Below are 14238 nucleotides of genomic sequence, written 5' to 3' on the forward strand. Positions count from 1 at the left end.
AGGTGAAAGCCATCCAGCTGGCCCTGGACATTGCTGAACGAGAAAAGTGGCCAGTACTTTGTCTCTATACTGACTCATGGATGGTGGCAAATGCCCTGTGGGGGTGGTTGAAGCAATGGAAGCAGAGCAACTGTCAACGCAGAGGTAAACCCATCTGGGCTGCTGCACTGTGGAAAGATATTGCTGCCAGGGTGCAGAACCTGGTGGTGAAGGTACGTCATGTAGATGCCCATGTACCCAAGAGTCGGGCCACTGAGGAACACCAGAACAACCAACAAGTGGATAAAGCGGCTAAGATTGAAGTGGCTCAGATGGACTTAGATTGGCAACATAAAGGTGAATTATTTTTGGCCCGGTGGGCCCATGACACTTCAGGCCATCAGGGCAGAGATGCAACATATAGATGGGCTCGTGATCGAGGGGTGGACTTAACAATGAACACTATTGCCCAGGTTATTCATGAGTGTGAAACATGTGCTGCAATTAAACAAGCCAAGCGGTTAAAGCCTCTTTGGTATGGAGGACGATGGTTGAAGTATAAATATGGGGAGGCCTGGCAGATTGACTATATCACACTGCCACCAACCCGCCAAGTCAAACGCCATGTGCTTACCATGGTGGAAGCAACCACCGGGTGGCTGGAAACATACGCCGTGCCCCATGCCACTGCCCAGAACACCATCCTGGGCCTTGAGAAACAGATTTTGTGGGGACACGGCACCCCAGAGAGAATTGAGTCAGACAATGGGACTCATTTCCGGAATAACCTTATAGATATTTGGGCCAAAGAGCATGGCATTGAGTGGGTATATCACATCCCCTACCATGCACCAGCCTCTGGGAAAATCGAACGGTACAATGGGCTGTTAAAAACTACACTGAGAGCAATGGGTGGGGGAACTTTCAAGCATTGGGATACACACTTACCAAAGGCCACCTGGTTGGTCAACACCAGAGGATCTGCCAACAGGGCTGGCCCAGCCCAGTCAGAACTTTTACATATTGTAGAGGGGGACAAAGTTCCCGTGGTGCATATGAAGAATTTGCTGGGGAAGACAGTCTGGGTTATTCCTGCTTCAGGTAAAGGCAAACCCACTCGTGGGATTGCTTTTGCTCAGGGACCTGGATATACTTGGTGGGTAAAGAGGGAAGATGGGGAAGTCCGATGTATACCTCAAGGGGATTTGATTTTAGGGGAAAACAGCCAGTGAACTCAATTGTATGCTGTTGCCTGCTGTGTAATACTTTTATAGCCCATCAACTAAATGTCTCCAGGTCACCAGCGACTGGCCCTGACTTCCCTCCAGCCATCATCCCAAGAGAGAATGAACTTTGAACATCATGGGCCGAAAGGACTCGGCAGCATTATAGGGATTGGTCCATGCACTAAGAAAATGATCTTTTCCTCTTGGTCTGTATGTATATGGATGTATATATATGGCAGAGTGATGGTGTATTGAAAATGTGGGATCTGAGCACGACGTGAATGGTATGGAATAAGGGGTGGATAATGTCCTGGGTTCAGCAGTAGCAGTCAGTTTTTCCTTTGTGGTAGCTGGTGCAGTGCTGTGTTTTGACTTCCAGCCTGGGAACAGTGCTGGTGATACCGATGTTTTCGGTTGTTGTGAAGTGATGTTTACCCTGACCAAGGACTTTGTGAGGTTCATGCTCTGCCAGGGAGGAGGGGAAGCCGTGAGGAAGCAGAGACGGGGCGCCTGACCCGGGCTAGCCAGGGAGGTATTCCATACCACAGCACGTCATGCCCGGGGTGGGGGGTAACTGGGAGTCACCTGGAAGGACACGGGTGGGACTCGTTTTCTTGGCCGGTGGTATCGTATTCTCTTCCCTTGTTATTTTCCCTTATCATTGTTGTAGTTGATAGTAGCGGTGGTGATTTGTGTTGTACATTGGTTGCTGGACTGTTCTTGTCTCAACCCGTGGGAGTTGCACCCTTTCGATCCTCCTCCCCGTTCCTCCGGGAGCGGGGAAGGGGAGAGCCCCGGTGCGGGGGGGGGGGGGGGGGGGACCTTGATTGTTGTCAGCTCGGCACCACTCACTGGGAGTGAGTGAATGAGTTACCTGACTAGGTTTAAACCACGACACATGGACATTCCCAATTTCTCTTGCATTCCATCTCCCTCCTCTACACCTCCTAGTCTCTGGTTATTTTTGCTATTACAGTAAGACTGTAGTGCAAACAATCAGCTCACAAACAGATCAGGCAAGCACTGGATGCAGCAGGCCCCTTTTGGCAGCAAGCTATTAAAGCAGTTCAGCATGACTCAGTTTCATCCTCATCTTTTTCCTCATTACCTAAGGGACAATGTATGATTGTTCTTAATTCAAATGGGCACCATTTCACTTCTGTAGATATTTTTTAGTTATTTCACTAATAAAACCAAAAATAAATCTGTATTCAAGACTGAGATCATGACCCCATCCCAGGTTTTGATAATTTTCACTTCTGATAAATCAAAGTATGCTTAAATGCAAAATAATTTACACTGGACTTTATATGCTACATCAAAATACTTATTAACAGAATGTAACCTAAGTGTCCATATTATGACAATTACACTTAAGGTTCCCATCTCTGGGGCAAAACAAGCTGTAAAAAAAAAGTAATTTTAATACTTTGGAGCAACAGTTTCCACATTAGCAATTTTTAAAAATTAAACATCATTGCTGTAGAAGACCATTTTTCATAACTAAGAACTAGTCATCTGAAATATAAGATGCAAACAATATGACTTGTTACTAGCTCAAGAGACTAACAATAGCAAACAAACAACTAGGAATGCTTTAAGGATAGTTAAAACCTGGATATTGGATATGGCTTGCTGGGGCTCGATGACTTCAGAGATACTCTGCCAAACTTCCCACTGGAGCACATTAGAGAGGTTTGGGGGTTTTCTTCTTCATACAGATGACAGCCACTGTAGGTAGCTACAAAGCAGGGTTCTCTTCATAATAGCAGGAACAAGAGCAGCTAGCTGAATCCATTATGGTATGGAGAACAGCTCTCACGCAGCATGCAATTTAATAGTCAAGTCCAATACATAAAGTTTTATAACAGCAAATGCTCACACGTGAGCATTGCAGATCTGCGAATACTGGCATATTTCAGAAAAACAATGATGCTATATGAGCTGTGATAAAATTTAAGGGAAATTAAAAAAAGTACATCTGCCAACTAGTAACATAATCTTTGCAGTTAAAGAGCTGAAGATCTGCAAAAGAATCACTGAGAACAGTTCTGGAAATAGTCCAAAAAGTACACCCATGTCAGAGAGCAACAGCAGGGCACTAGGTACACAGAAAGTATACAGATTCTTTTATCCAAGAGAGGATCATAACTCAGAAGAACCCAACTATGCAATCAGATTTCTTAAATGCAACTCCCACACTGCTTGAATAAATTCTGCAACATTATTGTACGAAATGAGTGGATTCCTCAAAGGACTTAGAGATCATCTGCCCACAGGATTAGATGACAATGCTGAGAAAGCATTTAAAAAAAAAAATAAATTGAAAGACAAAGGTAAAAATCAAAGCTTAAAAAACTGTCACTGAAGAACAATGAGTTAAGTCCTACATTAAATTTAAACTGAATAGGTAAATCTACATAAGAACCTTCAGAAACAGAGTATGATTAAAAATAACACTATCAGCAGTGATATGTCATTTGTTTTTTTTTTCCTAATGAGATGAACTCTTCAGTTCAAGGCATCCCCATCGTATCAGACAACTCAGAGTTGCTGCTACAAAGATTTGTTCAGGCACTAGCCTAAAACAGGACACTAATATGGAAACATTTCTATTTAGAGTACATTCCATAAGACAGAAATTGACGTATGTGAAGAGCAGCCCTTCTCCACATTACTCATCCAGTCCAACTGTAGATTTGCCAAGCCCAAATGACGTACTTGTCACCGTGTCTTTGGCAGGAGAACTGGGAGCCTTACTGGGAACTGTGATGACACATCCAACAAGCCTGTCAAAACAGAGACTGTTCACACATAGCTAAGAGGATGAGACAGAACCAACCTCGCATGACTTCTACAGTTGCACCGTAAATCTGTGGAAAGAGTTGAAAGGCATTAAAACAGCTCCTTGCTCCACTGTAGGAGGATGCCAGCTTGTCAGGATGCTAATCTTAAGCTTTTTGTAAAGAAAAAGCTCTGAAAGAAAGCAGCATTCCTGTTGGTGATATGTGGATTTCTATTGTTACCACTTCAAGCTGGCACCACTTGTCTGCTCAGCAAGTCTTGCACATCAATGCTGGTTCCATGCACTTCACATGAGTAGCACTGGCTCCACAGCATGATAAATCCTTTGTTCAGTGGGGCAACACACTGGGATGAGACAAATGAGTGCTCTTTTGCTTGATTATGTTACAATGCAGCTTTTTTCAGGCTTGTAGAACCAATCTAGCTACATTTGGAATACCTCCAAGACCACAAAAATAATAATTTGCTGGCAACCAGACACATCATCCTCCAGTCAGAACACCACCGTAACTCTTGGCTTGTGGACACAACACAGAGCAATTCTCTACAGAAGTTTTTTCTCTTTGACATTAATAGATGTTTAGAAGTCTGCAATATAAAGAGTTCTTCCTCTGAGTGCAATGATGAGAATTCTTGTCCAGGTGTGAAAACAGAATTCTGAGGATAGTGTCATGATTGGGCAGATATTGCAGGCAGCTGGTTGTCTGCATGAAGTGGGTAGCCCCAGGTGTATTTCAAACAGTACAACTCAGATGCTGGGCACATGTGCAGAGAAAATCATCTCTGAACACACAAGGGACCTTAAATACAGAAAACTTGGAAGCCTGGTAGCCCAAATCACGCATTAATAGTTTTCAAAAATACCTGGGATTAGTCTGTTTAAAATTGGGTAGCTCAGGATTTAGATAGGACTTGTTCAGGCTAAGTTCTGCCCACATCTTTTAATCAACCTTTTCTACAAATGCAAGAAAGTTCAAGTGCCGGGTCTAATATCCTAGGTTCAGGCCTCATGCTGCTTCCACCAAACGTTCATCTCTTTGCCAAATTCCCAAATAGGCTATATAACTTTTGAGATCTAAACCATCAAGAGAATGATTGCACGAAGAGAATCATAGATAGGTTGGATTGGAAGGGACCTTTAAAGGTCATCTAGTCCAACTTACCCCATAACAAGCACGGGCATTTTTCAACTAGATCAGCTGTCCACTGACCTAATAGATAAATTAGATTTATCACCACTTAAAGCCTCTTTATAGACCAAAACATAGGAACCTACACACCAAGTTTAGGTCCTGTGCATCCGCAACTGGTAAGCTGCTTCTTAGCCCTCTAGTTTTGCATACACCATCCTGCAGCATTACTTCTCCTGTCCTGGTTTCAGCTGTAGCAGTTACTTCTCGTCTTCCTAGTGGGTTTAAACCATGACATCTCCCCACAATGAGAATTGGCCTAAAGCAAAAGTATGTCTAGATTTCAGCTACCAGATTGTCTAAAATGTAGTTAGTGCTGAGCTCTGCAGCACAAGCTGTAAATTCTTCTGTGGATCTAGCACATGGAAGAAGTGTCTTTCCTCTCAACTTTTGTCTTGCCTATGAAAAACTGCTTCTTTGAACATACTCTTTCCCTAGAGATGTCAGCATTCTCCAGCACACTGTCAGGTAGCATTTGGAGAGGCTTCAAATAGCACAGGGCTAGGAGTCACATATTAAATATAGCATCTACAAAAAAACCAAAAAATACCCCACAACAACAACAAAACAAAAACCAAAAACCAAAACAACAAAAACCAAAAAACTCAAACACAACCAACCAAACTTCTCTATCATTACATCTCCTAACACTGTGCTCCAAGCTAGGTTTAGGAAAGAATCCAGCTTCTGGCAGTACACTTCTGCTCCCTATGAGAAGTGGGAACATCTGATAACATTTCAGAAGTTAAACCTGAAAGCTGTTCTACAGTGATTGTATTAGTCAAGTACTAATTTTTTCAAGAAAGTATTTTCAAATACACAAAGCCTGCTGGCATATCTGATACCATTCATTAAAAGGATATACTTTTATATACATATATACGTGGGTTGTTTTTTTTTTTTTACATATTTACGCATCTTTTTACATACATGTATATAGACATATGTTTTTTACATATTTTTTTTTACTCATGAACTGGGAAGGAAAACTGGTTTATATTTTCCTAAAGCACTTGCAACATTTTTCAAATCACCTGGGATCTGAACTCCCAGAGGTTTTCAGCAGGAGCTGCACTCCTCATTTTTGAAAATCCCACCCTGAAACAACTCTGCTATCAGTGTCTGCACAGCTTTTTATTTTTATAGACAAGGATATTAATAAAACTGTCATTATTTCTTCAAGATCAATTTCTGGGAAAAAAAAATAAATTAACTGCTTCACAGCTGGGGAAATAAAGATTCCTCTGGAGTTCATGTTTTATAACTGCGGGTTGGTTTGCTACCTCCCCTCCCTCCCCATGCACTTGTCCATTGTTAAGAACTTAAGTCTCAGGTTCAGAATAATCAGCTATTCTACACTGAGGAATATGCACCTGAAAGCAGAAGGAAACATTTTTCTTTACAATAAATTTTCACTGGCACATTTCAAGAGAATATTCCACACAAATTGGATCCACCTGCCATCAGCATCTTGATCATTTCTACTTAGAAAGGATGTAAAGTCAGCAGGCAGTAAGGATGCAGACTTGCATTGTTTAAAGTTTGGAGAAGAACAACTCAAATGAGTTAAAGTTGTGTAGGGGTGGCACTCAGGGACATGGTACTGGTGGACTTGGCAGTGTTAGGGCTACAGTTGGACTCGACCTTAAAGGCGCTATGATTCTCAGATTAGGAAGTAAGAGGTACCTTTAAATTACACATTAACTATCAGAATCAAACACTTTAGTACCAGAACATTCCTTCAAGTGTTTATTATCATAGTATGTCTATAGATTGCTTTATATATAGTTTTTTTTTGGGGGAGGGGGGAATATCAGACATTCACATTCTCAGAAGTCCTTGTTGCTGCCCTGAGTCTGAAGTACTCTCAGTTGAAGTAATACACTTATTAGATGTTGGAGAATTTTCTAACTCTATATAGCTCACAGTAACATCGTGATTTATGTTTAAACAGTTTAGCAGAAGCGCTATTAAATCAATCTGTATTTTACTTCCTCACAGGCAGTTTGATACTTTCTGATGAAAAGGCCCATATCCAGAAGTGAATTTCCGTATGAACTACACATATGTTCAGCTCCACATTTGCATTGAATTTTCTCAGTCCCCACCCTTATGCAAGATACTTGGATTCTCATGGTAAGGATTTTGATACTGTTCTTCAAAAATCGCTCAAAACTTTAAGTTGTATGTTTTAGAGGCAACCTGCATACTACCTCTGGGCAAAACCCCCAGATATGTTTATAAGCAAGCAAAATTAAGATTCAGCATTAGGCAGCTGTTATAAAGGATGGTCCCACATGTCCTTCCAGGTGGTGAACACAGGAGGATCAGGAAAAAACAGATGTTTGGCATAACTCCATCTTGGTTTAAGCCCACTGGTAACTCAGAGCCATGCAGCTGCTTGCTCACTGTCCCCCTTAGTCAGCGTGGCATGCCACAGCTCCTCAGGGCTTACCATATTAATGCCAGTCTTAACGTGGATGCCTGCGCAGCATACCGCACACTGCAGCCCAGAACTTCTGGGCTTAAGCAATGCAGCAGGCTCAGCCTCACAATTAGCTGGGGCTACTGGCACACACCACCACACCCAGCATGAAACCAGAACAACCTCTAAGACCTGCCCTCCAGAAAACAAACCTCTTCTTTCTGATGCCCTAAATATGTAACTCTTTTTCTAGACATGAACCTGGAAAAAAAAAGCTATAGTTTGTTAAGTGTGCTTATATTTTCTATTTCAAATAAATAATCCTCTTTGTAGCTTTAAATTTGATTGAAGTGCTATCACTCATGCAATCTCACCAAATGGGATGTTAAAATTAGTCCAACTTCCAGATAATTTCTGTAACAACTACATCTCACTAAAGCTGGTCAAGAACATGAGAATTTGATTAATTTAATTACAATTTGCCAAGTGTCTTAATATAGAAACACAATTTGTTTTAAAATTTAGACTATTATCTTACCACAATCAAAAAAAGGCTTTTATTTATTTTGAGTAGTCAAAACACACGTTTATAGGAAAAAAGAATAGTGATTCTGTTTCATTGCTTCATCTGCAAGAAAACTGACTTTGCAGAAGGTTGCAAGAGAACAGACTTGTATTAACAATGCAAACTGTAATCTTCACTCTATGAATCCGAAAAATGTTACAGCTTGGTTACTTCAAGTATTAGATGATTTTAGAAAGGGATGAATATTTTTCATTTGCTTAATCTCAAAAGCAGTGCATTATATTCCCATCCATATCCAGAACTGTTCCAGTGCTGTCATACTGAGTTGAACATCTACTTACTTACATGGAGGCAAGTTATCTTCTACACTTACTCAGCCATCTTAAAACACTTCAACTATAACTCTGCTACGCAAGCCAGTAGTTACCAGTATTTCAGGATAAACCACATGAGTTTCTATAAGGGAGCAATATTTTCCAAAATGCTGTTGTAGGTTACTGTCCGATTCAGAAACGTGTTGAGAAAGTCAAATAACGAAAGAGCTGCGAGCCAAACACATACATTTCTGAGCAGTAGAAGATACCTCAAAGAACCTGAAGAGTTATGTCTATACCGATTATTCAGAAGCAAAACATCAGCACTGAAAGGATTAATTATTTTTTTAGCTTAAATTGTCACATTATCCAAGCATGAAATTACCATTCCACGTAGCATGGCACACTACCTAGAAGTAAATTACTGTTCTCGATGCAAAATCTGTCCACACTGAAATCTTTTTCTGAAGTCAAAGCTAACAGTGCAAAAAGGTAGCAGATGTTTCTTTGCAGTCTTTATTCAGAGAAGGCTTTTTACTCATTTATGACAATCAGCAGGAAATTCACAGCATACCATCAGCTTTCAGCTAAGAAACAAAACAGACTATTACAGGTTTTATTGTACTTAATGATTTGTAACTCCAGGTAAACTACCAATCACTACAGAATAAGCAGCAAGATGGGAGCTCATTTGGCACATGTACCTGCTGAATTCTATTCAGCATATTCTAGTGACCCTAACTCATCCTTGATGTGTCAGCAACATTTAGGGCTCACTGGTTTCTAGGTGTTCATGAGCCTCCAAAATGGTAGAACCTAACTAGAAAGTAAAACAACAATTAAGTCAGGACTGACATTACATTACACCTATTCAGAAGTCTTGAAAGATCATACTGCAGAGAGGTATTTGGAACAACTCTGATAGCTTTTTAAGTGACTTTTGTCCAGAAAACCAAGACCTCTGAAGTCAGCTGAAGATGCTACAGGTTTGCTTACACGACAGAATACTCTATTAAGACATGACTGGAAAGTTCAAGTTCGCTCCAAAATCTGCAGAAAATTCTAAATACAATTTCATAGCACAACACCTCAGTGATCCATTTCACCCATGCAACAGGTGCTGCCACAGCAACGATAACTTGGAAGTAATTAATTTTTCTACATGCAAGCACTTTATTGATGATAGCACAAGAAACAAATAGGAAACAATATACTGGTGATTCTGTTTCTTAAAGTTCCCGCAAGTATTGACCAAAGCCAAGTATTTTAAGTCAGGGTTATCTTAAATTTCACTGCTAATTTTCTTCACTGGCTGATGCTGGATGTACAAATCCAGCTGGCAACTTTATCACACATTAACCTTCAAAACCACCTTTAGTTCACTTTAAAGGCACTGTACAGTTGTCCTGGGTTCAGCAGTAGCACTCATTTTTCTCCTCCTTGGTAGCTGGTGCACTGCAGTGTTTTGACTTTCTGCCTGGGAACAGGACTGATAGCGATGTTTTGGTTTGGCCAAGGACTTTGTGAGCCTCATGCTCTGCCAGGGAGGAGGGGAAGCCAGGAGGAAGCAGAGACAGGACACCTGACCCAAACTGACCAAAGAGTTATTCCATACCACAGCACATCATGCCCAGGATGTAACTGGGAGTTACCCGGAAGGGCTGGGAGACTGCAGGGTTGGAGAAGGTATTGGTCAGAGCTCGGTCGGGCTGGGGGGGCGAGTTATCAGTTGGCTGGTGCTGAGGTGTTGTATTCTCTTCCCTTGTTATTTCCTTTATCATTATTATTACTGGTGGTAGCAGTAGTGATTTGTGTTATACCTTAGTTACTAAACTGTTCTTATCTCAACCCGTGGGAGTTGCATTCTTTTCGATTCTCCTCTCCATCCCTCTGGGATTAGGGGGAGGGAAAGAAGGGGGGAAGTGAGTGAACGAGTTTCCTGACTGGGTTTAAACCACGACAACAGTTAAAAATGTTAAGTTTCTATAACATGAAGTGTTGACTACAGATCACTTCTTGAGTGTATATTTCTTACAATTACACTAACACATACAAAAATCTTTCAAACCTTGTCAGTCAAATGGTTCATTGAGCTCCCGAGATACTTCAGTGAGGATGTGGCATGTGAAGAATAACTGATTATAAACGCTGACAGTTATTTACTGCTTGTATGACAGATGGTGACAGCAAATATCTGAAAGAACTTTTGAACTCTCGTGCAGAAGCAGGCTTCTTGCTAGCTGCAACTAGCAATTAGTTGGTTGTAAACCTGGTTAACGCCTGGATTAAAAAAAAAGTGGTATTTACTGAATGCTTCAATTAGAAACAAGAGACAAGCCACCAGGTTTGAAGGCAGATCACTGTATTTCTGCATATAGACTGGAAACAGGACTGGACTGGGAAGAAAACTAGCAATGAAACTAGCCTAGAAACAGGGAAGACCTGTTATAGCAACATACACCTAGGGACTGGCCAGACATCTTGGCCAATGATCCCTAAGCCTACATGTCACATGCAAGCAACTACATGTCATGAAATCAACACTTTCCTGCCAATCTTCAGAAGACAAGCAACTTTTCACTGGGGAAATTGTTAAGATGGATACAACTCTTAAAAATTTGGTATCACAGCTCAATCTTACACCCAGAAAGGTTAACACAACTGTACAGAAAGAAGTGGTAATTATCAGTGGTTAAAGCTGAAGATGAAATAGGAGCAAAACCCACAAAAAAGTACAAGATCTGTGCAGCTGACTTTATTTAAATTAGCTCATGTAAGTTTTTCACCAGGGCATGTAAAAAAAAGTATACTTAACTTCTTGATATCCTCTGGATGCAGCTTCCAGGCAGTGGACATGACATTCAACTTCCATTTCAGTTACCTGAACTTCTCATAAATAATGCCTTGTAAGTTTCCCCAGTGGTCATGTTTAAATAGTATTCAGCTAATTCTAGTCAAAGTCAGACTGCCTAGTCAAGTTTCAGTATCTACTATCAGTGTTTGAATACATTTCTGTCCTTTTAAATGTCTCATGGGTAGCAAACAGATTGACTGCTATTAGTTAAGCAGACCTGACTGCATATTTGCAGCTTATTATCAAGCTACATCAGACATTCTTCCAGGTTGCCACATAAACATGTATTTTGGAGCATTATTGGAGCAGCTGGCACAGGCTTGTTAAGACTTCAGTTTTGTTTGCTCCTGTAAGAATCCAAACAACGGTTCCCTGTGTTCACACATTAACTAAGCAACTCACCTAAGACTTCTTGAAATACTGAAGCTAAATTAAAATTCCAAAGTTCCTGAAAGCCTGCTGTTCTGAAATACCACAGGAAGAGGCAGACTGCTTTTGAAATAACTGAACAGAAATCTGTCAGTTTTAAGAGTTTACAAACACATAAGCAGGACATTAATTATTCCCCTACATATCAATAACTATTTCACAATCAGTCTTATAAAAAGTTTACCCAAGATACATTTCCATGTGCTTGCTTGCACGGACTATACTTTCACTCAGGTAGCATTAAAAGTTTAAAAGCCTGTACTTCTAAATATTTTCACTTTCAGAGTCTCTCAAAGGATATCTGAAGATAGCTTTCAGCCTTAGAAATATAGCTCAGTAACTATATAGCTAAAATAACACTACAGAGACAACATAAATGATGAAAATATTTATGAACTGTGTTTATATAAACATATTGGCTTGTAAACAAGTTGACAACATTTACATTAAATACCGAAAGAAAACATCAAAGTAGACAATTTGCATTAAAGAGAAAAATAAGTTAAAAATTAATCACAGCTTAATTATACCATTGGTTATTACTGAGTCAGGCACCTGGCAGTTTCAGAACTGAACTATACTAAAACACTGCAACAATGCTAAATATTTTCATTCATACTAATTATTTCCTTTGATAGAGCAAAAGCCACCTCACGGTTTCCTGAGGATTCTCATGGAACTCAGTGGGAATAACAGTATGTAAAGGACTTATTCTTCACAGACTGGGAACTCCTCAATTATGTGGATGTTGGCTGGCATACTTTAGGACAGTCTCTTTTTAGCCAGTGAACTAGTATAAAAGTTATGTCATGTCCTTCTGAAAGCATAAACCTTATCCAAATCTTTCTAGCAATGTTTGCACCAGCTTTTTTTCAGATTTTAGCTAGTTTTATTTGTGAACTTGGAAAAAAAAAAACCCACACCATCTTACAAGTTAGGCATGAAAGTATTTAAGAAAACTTAAAGAGCATCTTGAATTATGAAATAGTTGCAGTAGTTCAAATTATACATCAGAAAGTTACACCTATTTTTAATCATAAAACAGTACTTTCTATATATTATTCAGCTTCAGTATGTTCTTATGCAAGTGATACTCAAAAAGTAATATTCGTTTTTTGACCCCTTTAAGTGATTACACTTATTTCCTCTATTTTTACAAGTGCAAGGATGCTTACTTAGATACCAATTCCACATGGGTATGACTTTCAACATAACTTTGTTACATTTTTTCATCTTGAAGGCAAAAGACTGTCAATGGTAATAAGCAGAGAGTTCATCATCACTCATGTCTGAATCATCATCATCCACTTCACCTTCAATGACTGATTTCTTGCCTTTGCAGCATGAAACAATTAATCCAATTAAAAAGACCTGCAAATTTAAAATAAGTAGTAAAAGTTATGGTGATTCAATTAAAGGGCATAAAAGGGTAATGTATGCAAAACTAAATGACAGTGTGGTGATGCAAATGATTCAACAACTACTATTTCAATAACTGTAAATTATCCAACTTGATTCAGTGATCTCTATAATCAAAGTACTTACTGCAATGAATGCCCAGTTCCCAAAGTAATAGGCAGCACTGAAGAACCAAAATTTATGAAGAAAGAGGTATGTCCGAGTAACAATACACTGATCTAAAAGGAAAGCAAACAGTATTGATTTACACAGTACAAATGAAAAAAGCTAATTTCAATTTATAGGATAATAATTCAACAGTTTTGGATAGCATTCAGCTCTCAAGAATATTTACACTCCATTAAATCAAATTTATTCTCCTATACCTGGAAGATATGCAAGAGGGATATTTTTTATTATGGGAAAGAATGTGAGAACAGGTACACTAAGCTAAGAGTTACACAGGTAGCTCAATTATGGTTGGATACAATTTTTCCTACAGATGTACCGATTATTGCCTCTTCTGACAGATCCTGCTCACTCGCTTGCCGTTTTAGAGAAACTGTAGCCGTAAGGAGGAGATACAAAGCAGATTCTGTATTCAAAACCACATTTCAGTACTTTAAAAAACACACCTCTACCAGGATTGTGTAAGTTTTGTAAAAATAAAGTCAGTTACAATGTTGAGTTGTGTAGGCAAAGAAATCCCTAACAAATCCTGGGCCTTTAGTGACCCAGATAACAGAGGGCTTATTTGTACCCAAGACCTGACACTACTGGTTAAGTCTTACTCCTCTAACACCATAAATATAGCCACATCTAAAAATACTACTTAATTATTCTTCATTGCAAAGTGGCAAGTTTTAACAGAATTAAGAATCAAGTTGTCAAGGCATTTTTAAGACTGCAGACAGGTAGCCTAAAGGCTGGTATGGGAGACAGCCTGCAACCACTAGAGCGATCGTGGCAGAGAGCAGCCAGCAGGACATGCAACCCAGCTGACAAATCTCTTCAGGGCAAGGAGCGATGCACCATGTCCATACTAAGATAGTACACGATCTCCAGGTTTTTTTATTTACTATGCTTCATACC

At 39.8% G+C, this 14238-nt stretch overlaps 1 protein-coding gene and 1 long non-coding RNA gene across 2 annotated transcripts in view; both read right to left on the reverse strand.

Moving 5' to 3' along the window:
• Positions 1-9614: 9614 nt before the first annotated feature.
• LOC134158352 (uncharacterized) lies at positions 9615-10750 on the reverse strand. Its single transcript, XR_009962736.1, has 2 exons — positions 10424-10750; positions 9615-9858 (listed from the first exon to the last, which is right to left on the reverse strand). It is a non-coding gene; the product is annotated as an uncharacterized LOC134158352 (long non-coding RNA).
• Positions 10751-12121: 1371 nt separating this feature from the next.
• The window catches only part of LMBRD1 (LMBR1 domain containing 1), an 83358-nt gene continuing 81241 nt past the window's right edge, over positions 12122-14238 (reverse strand). The window contains exons 15-16 of the mRNA XM_062608141.1: positions 13294-13385; positions 12122-13119 (exon numbers count right to left, since the gene is read on the reverse strand). Coding sequence (XP_062464125.1) covers positions 13000-13119; positions 13294-13385 — 212 coding nt within the window. The 3' untranslated portion in view covers positions 12122-12999. The remainder of the gene's footprint in view (positions 13120-13293; positions 13386-14238) is intronic.

Source organism: Pezoporus occidentalis, unplaced genomic scaffold (genome assembly GCF_034315485.1).
Source record: "Pezoporus occidentalis ecotype Australia unplaced genomic scaffold, CSIRO_AGI_Poc_V1 ctg13, whole genome shotgun sequence".
Taxonomy (NCBI): Eukaryota; Metazoa; Chordata; class Aves; order Psittaciformes; family Psittacidae; genus Pezoporus; species Pezoporus occidentalis.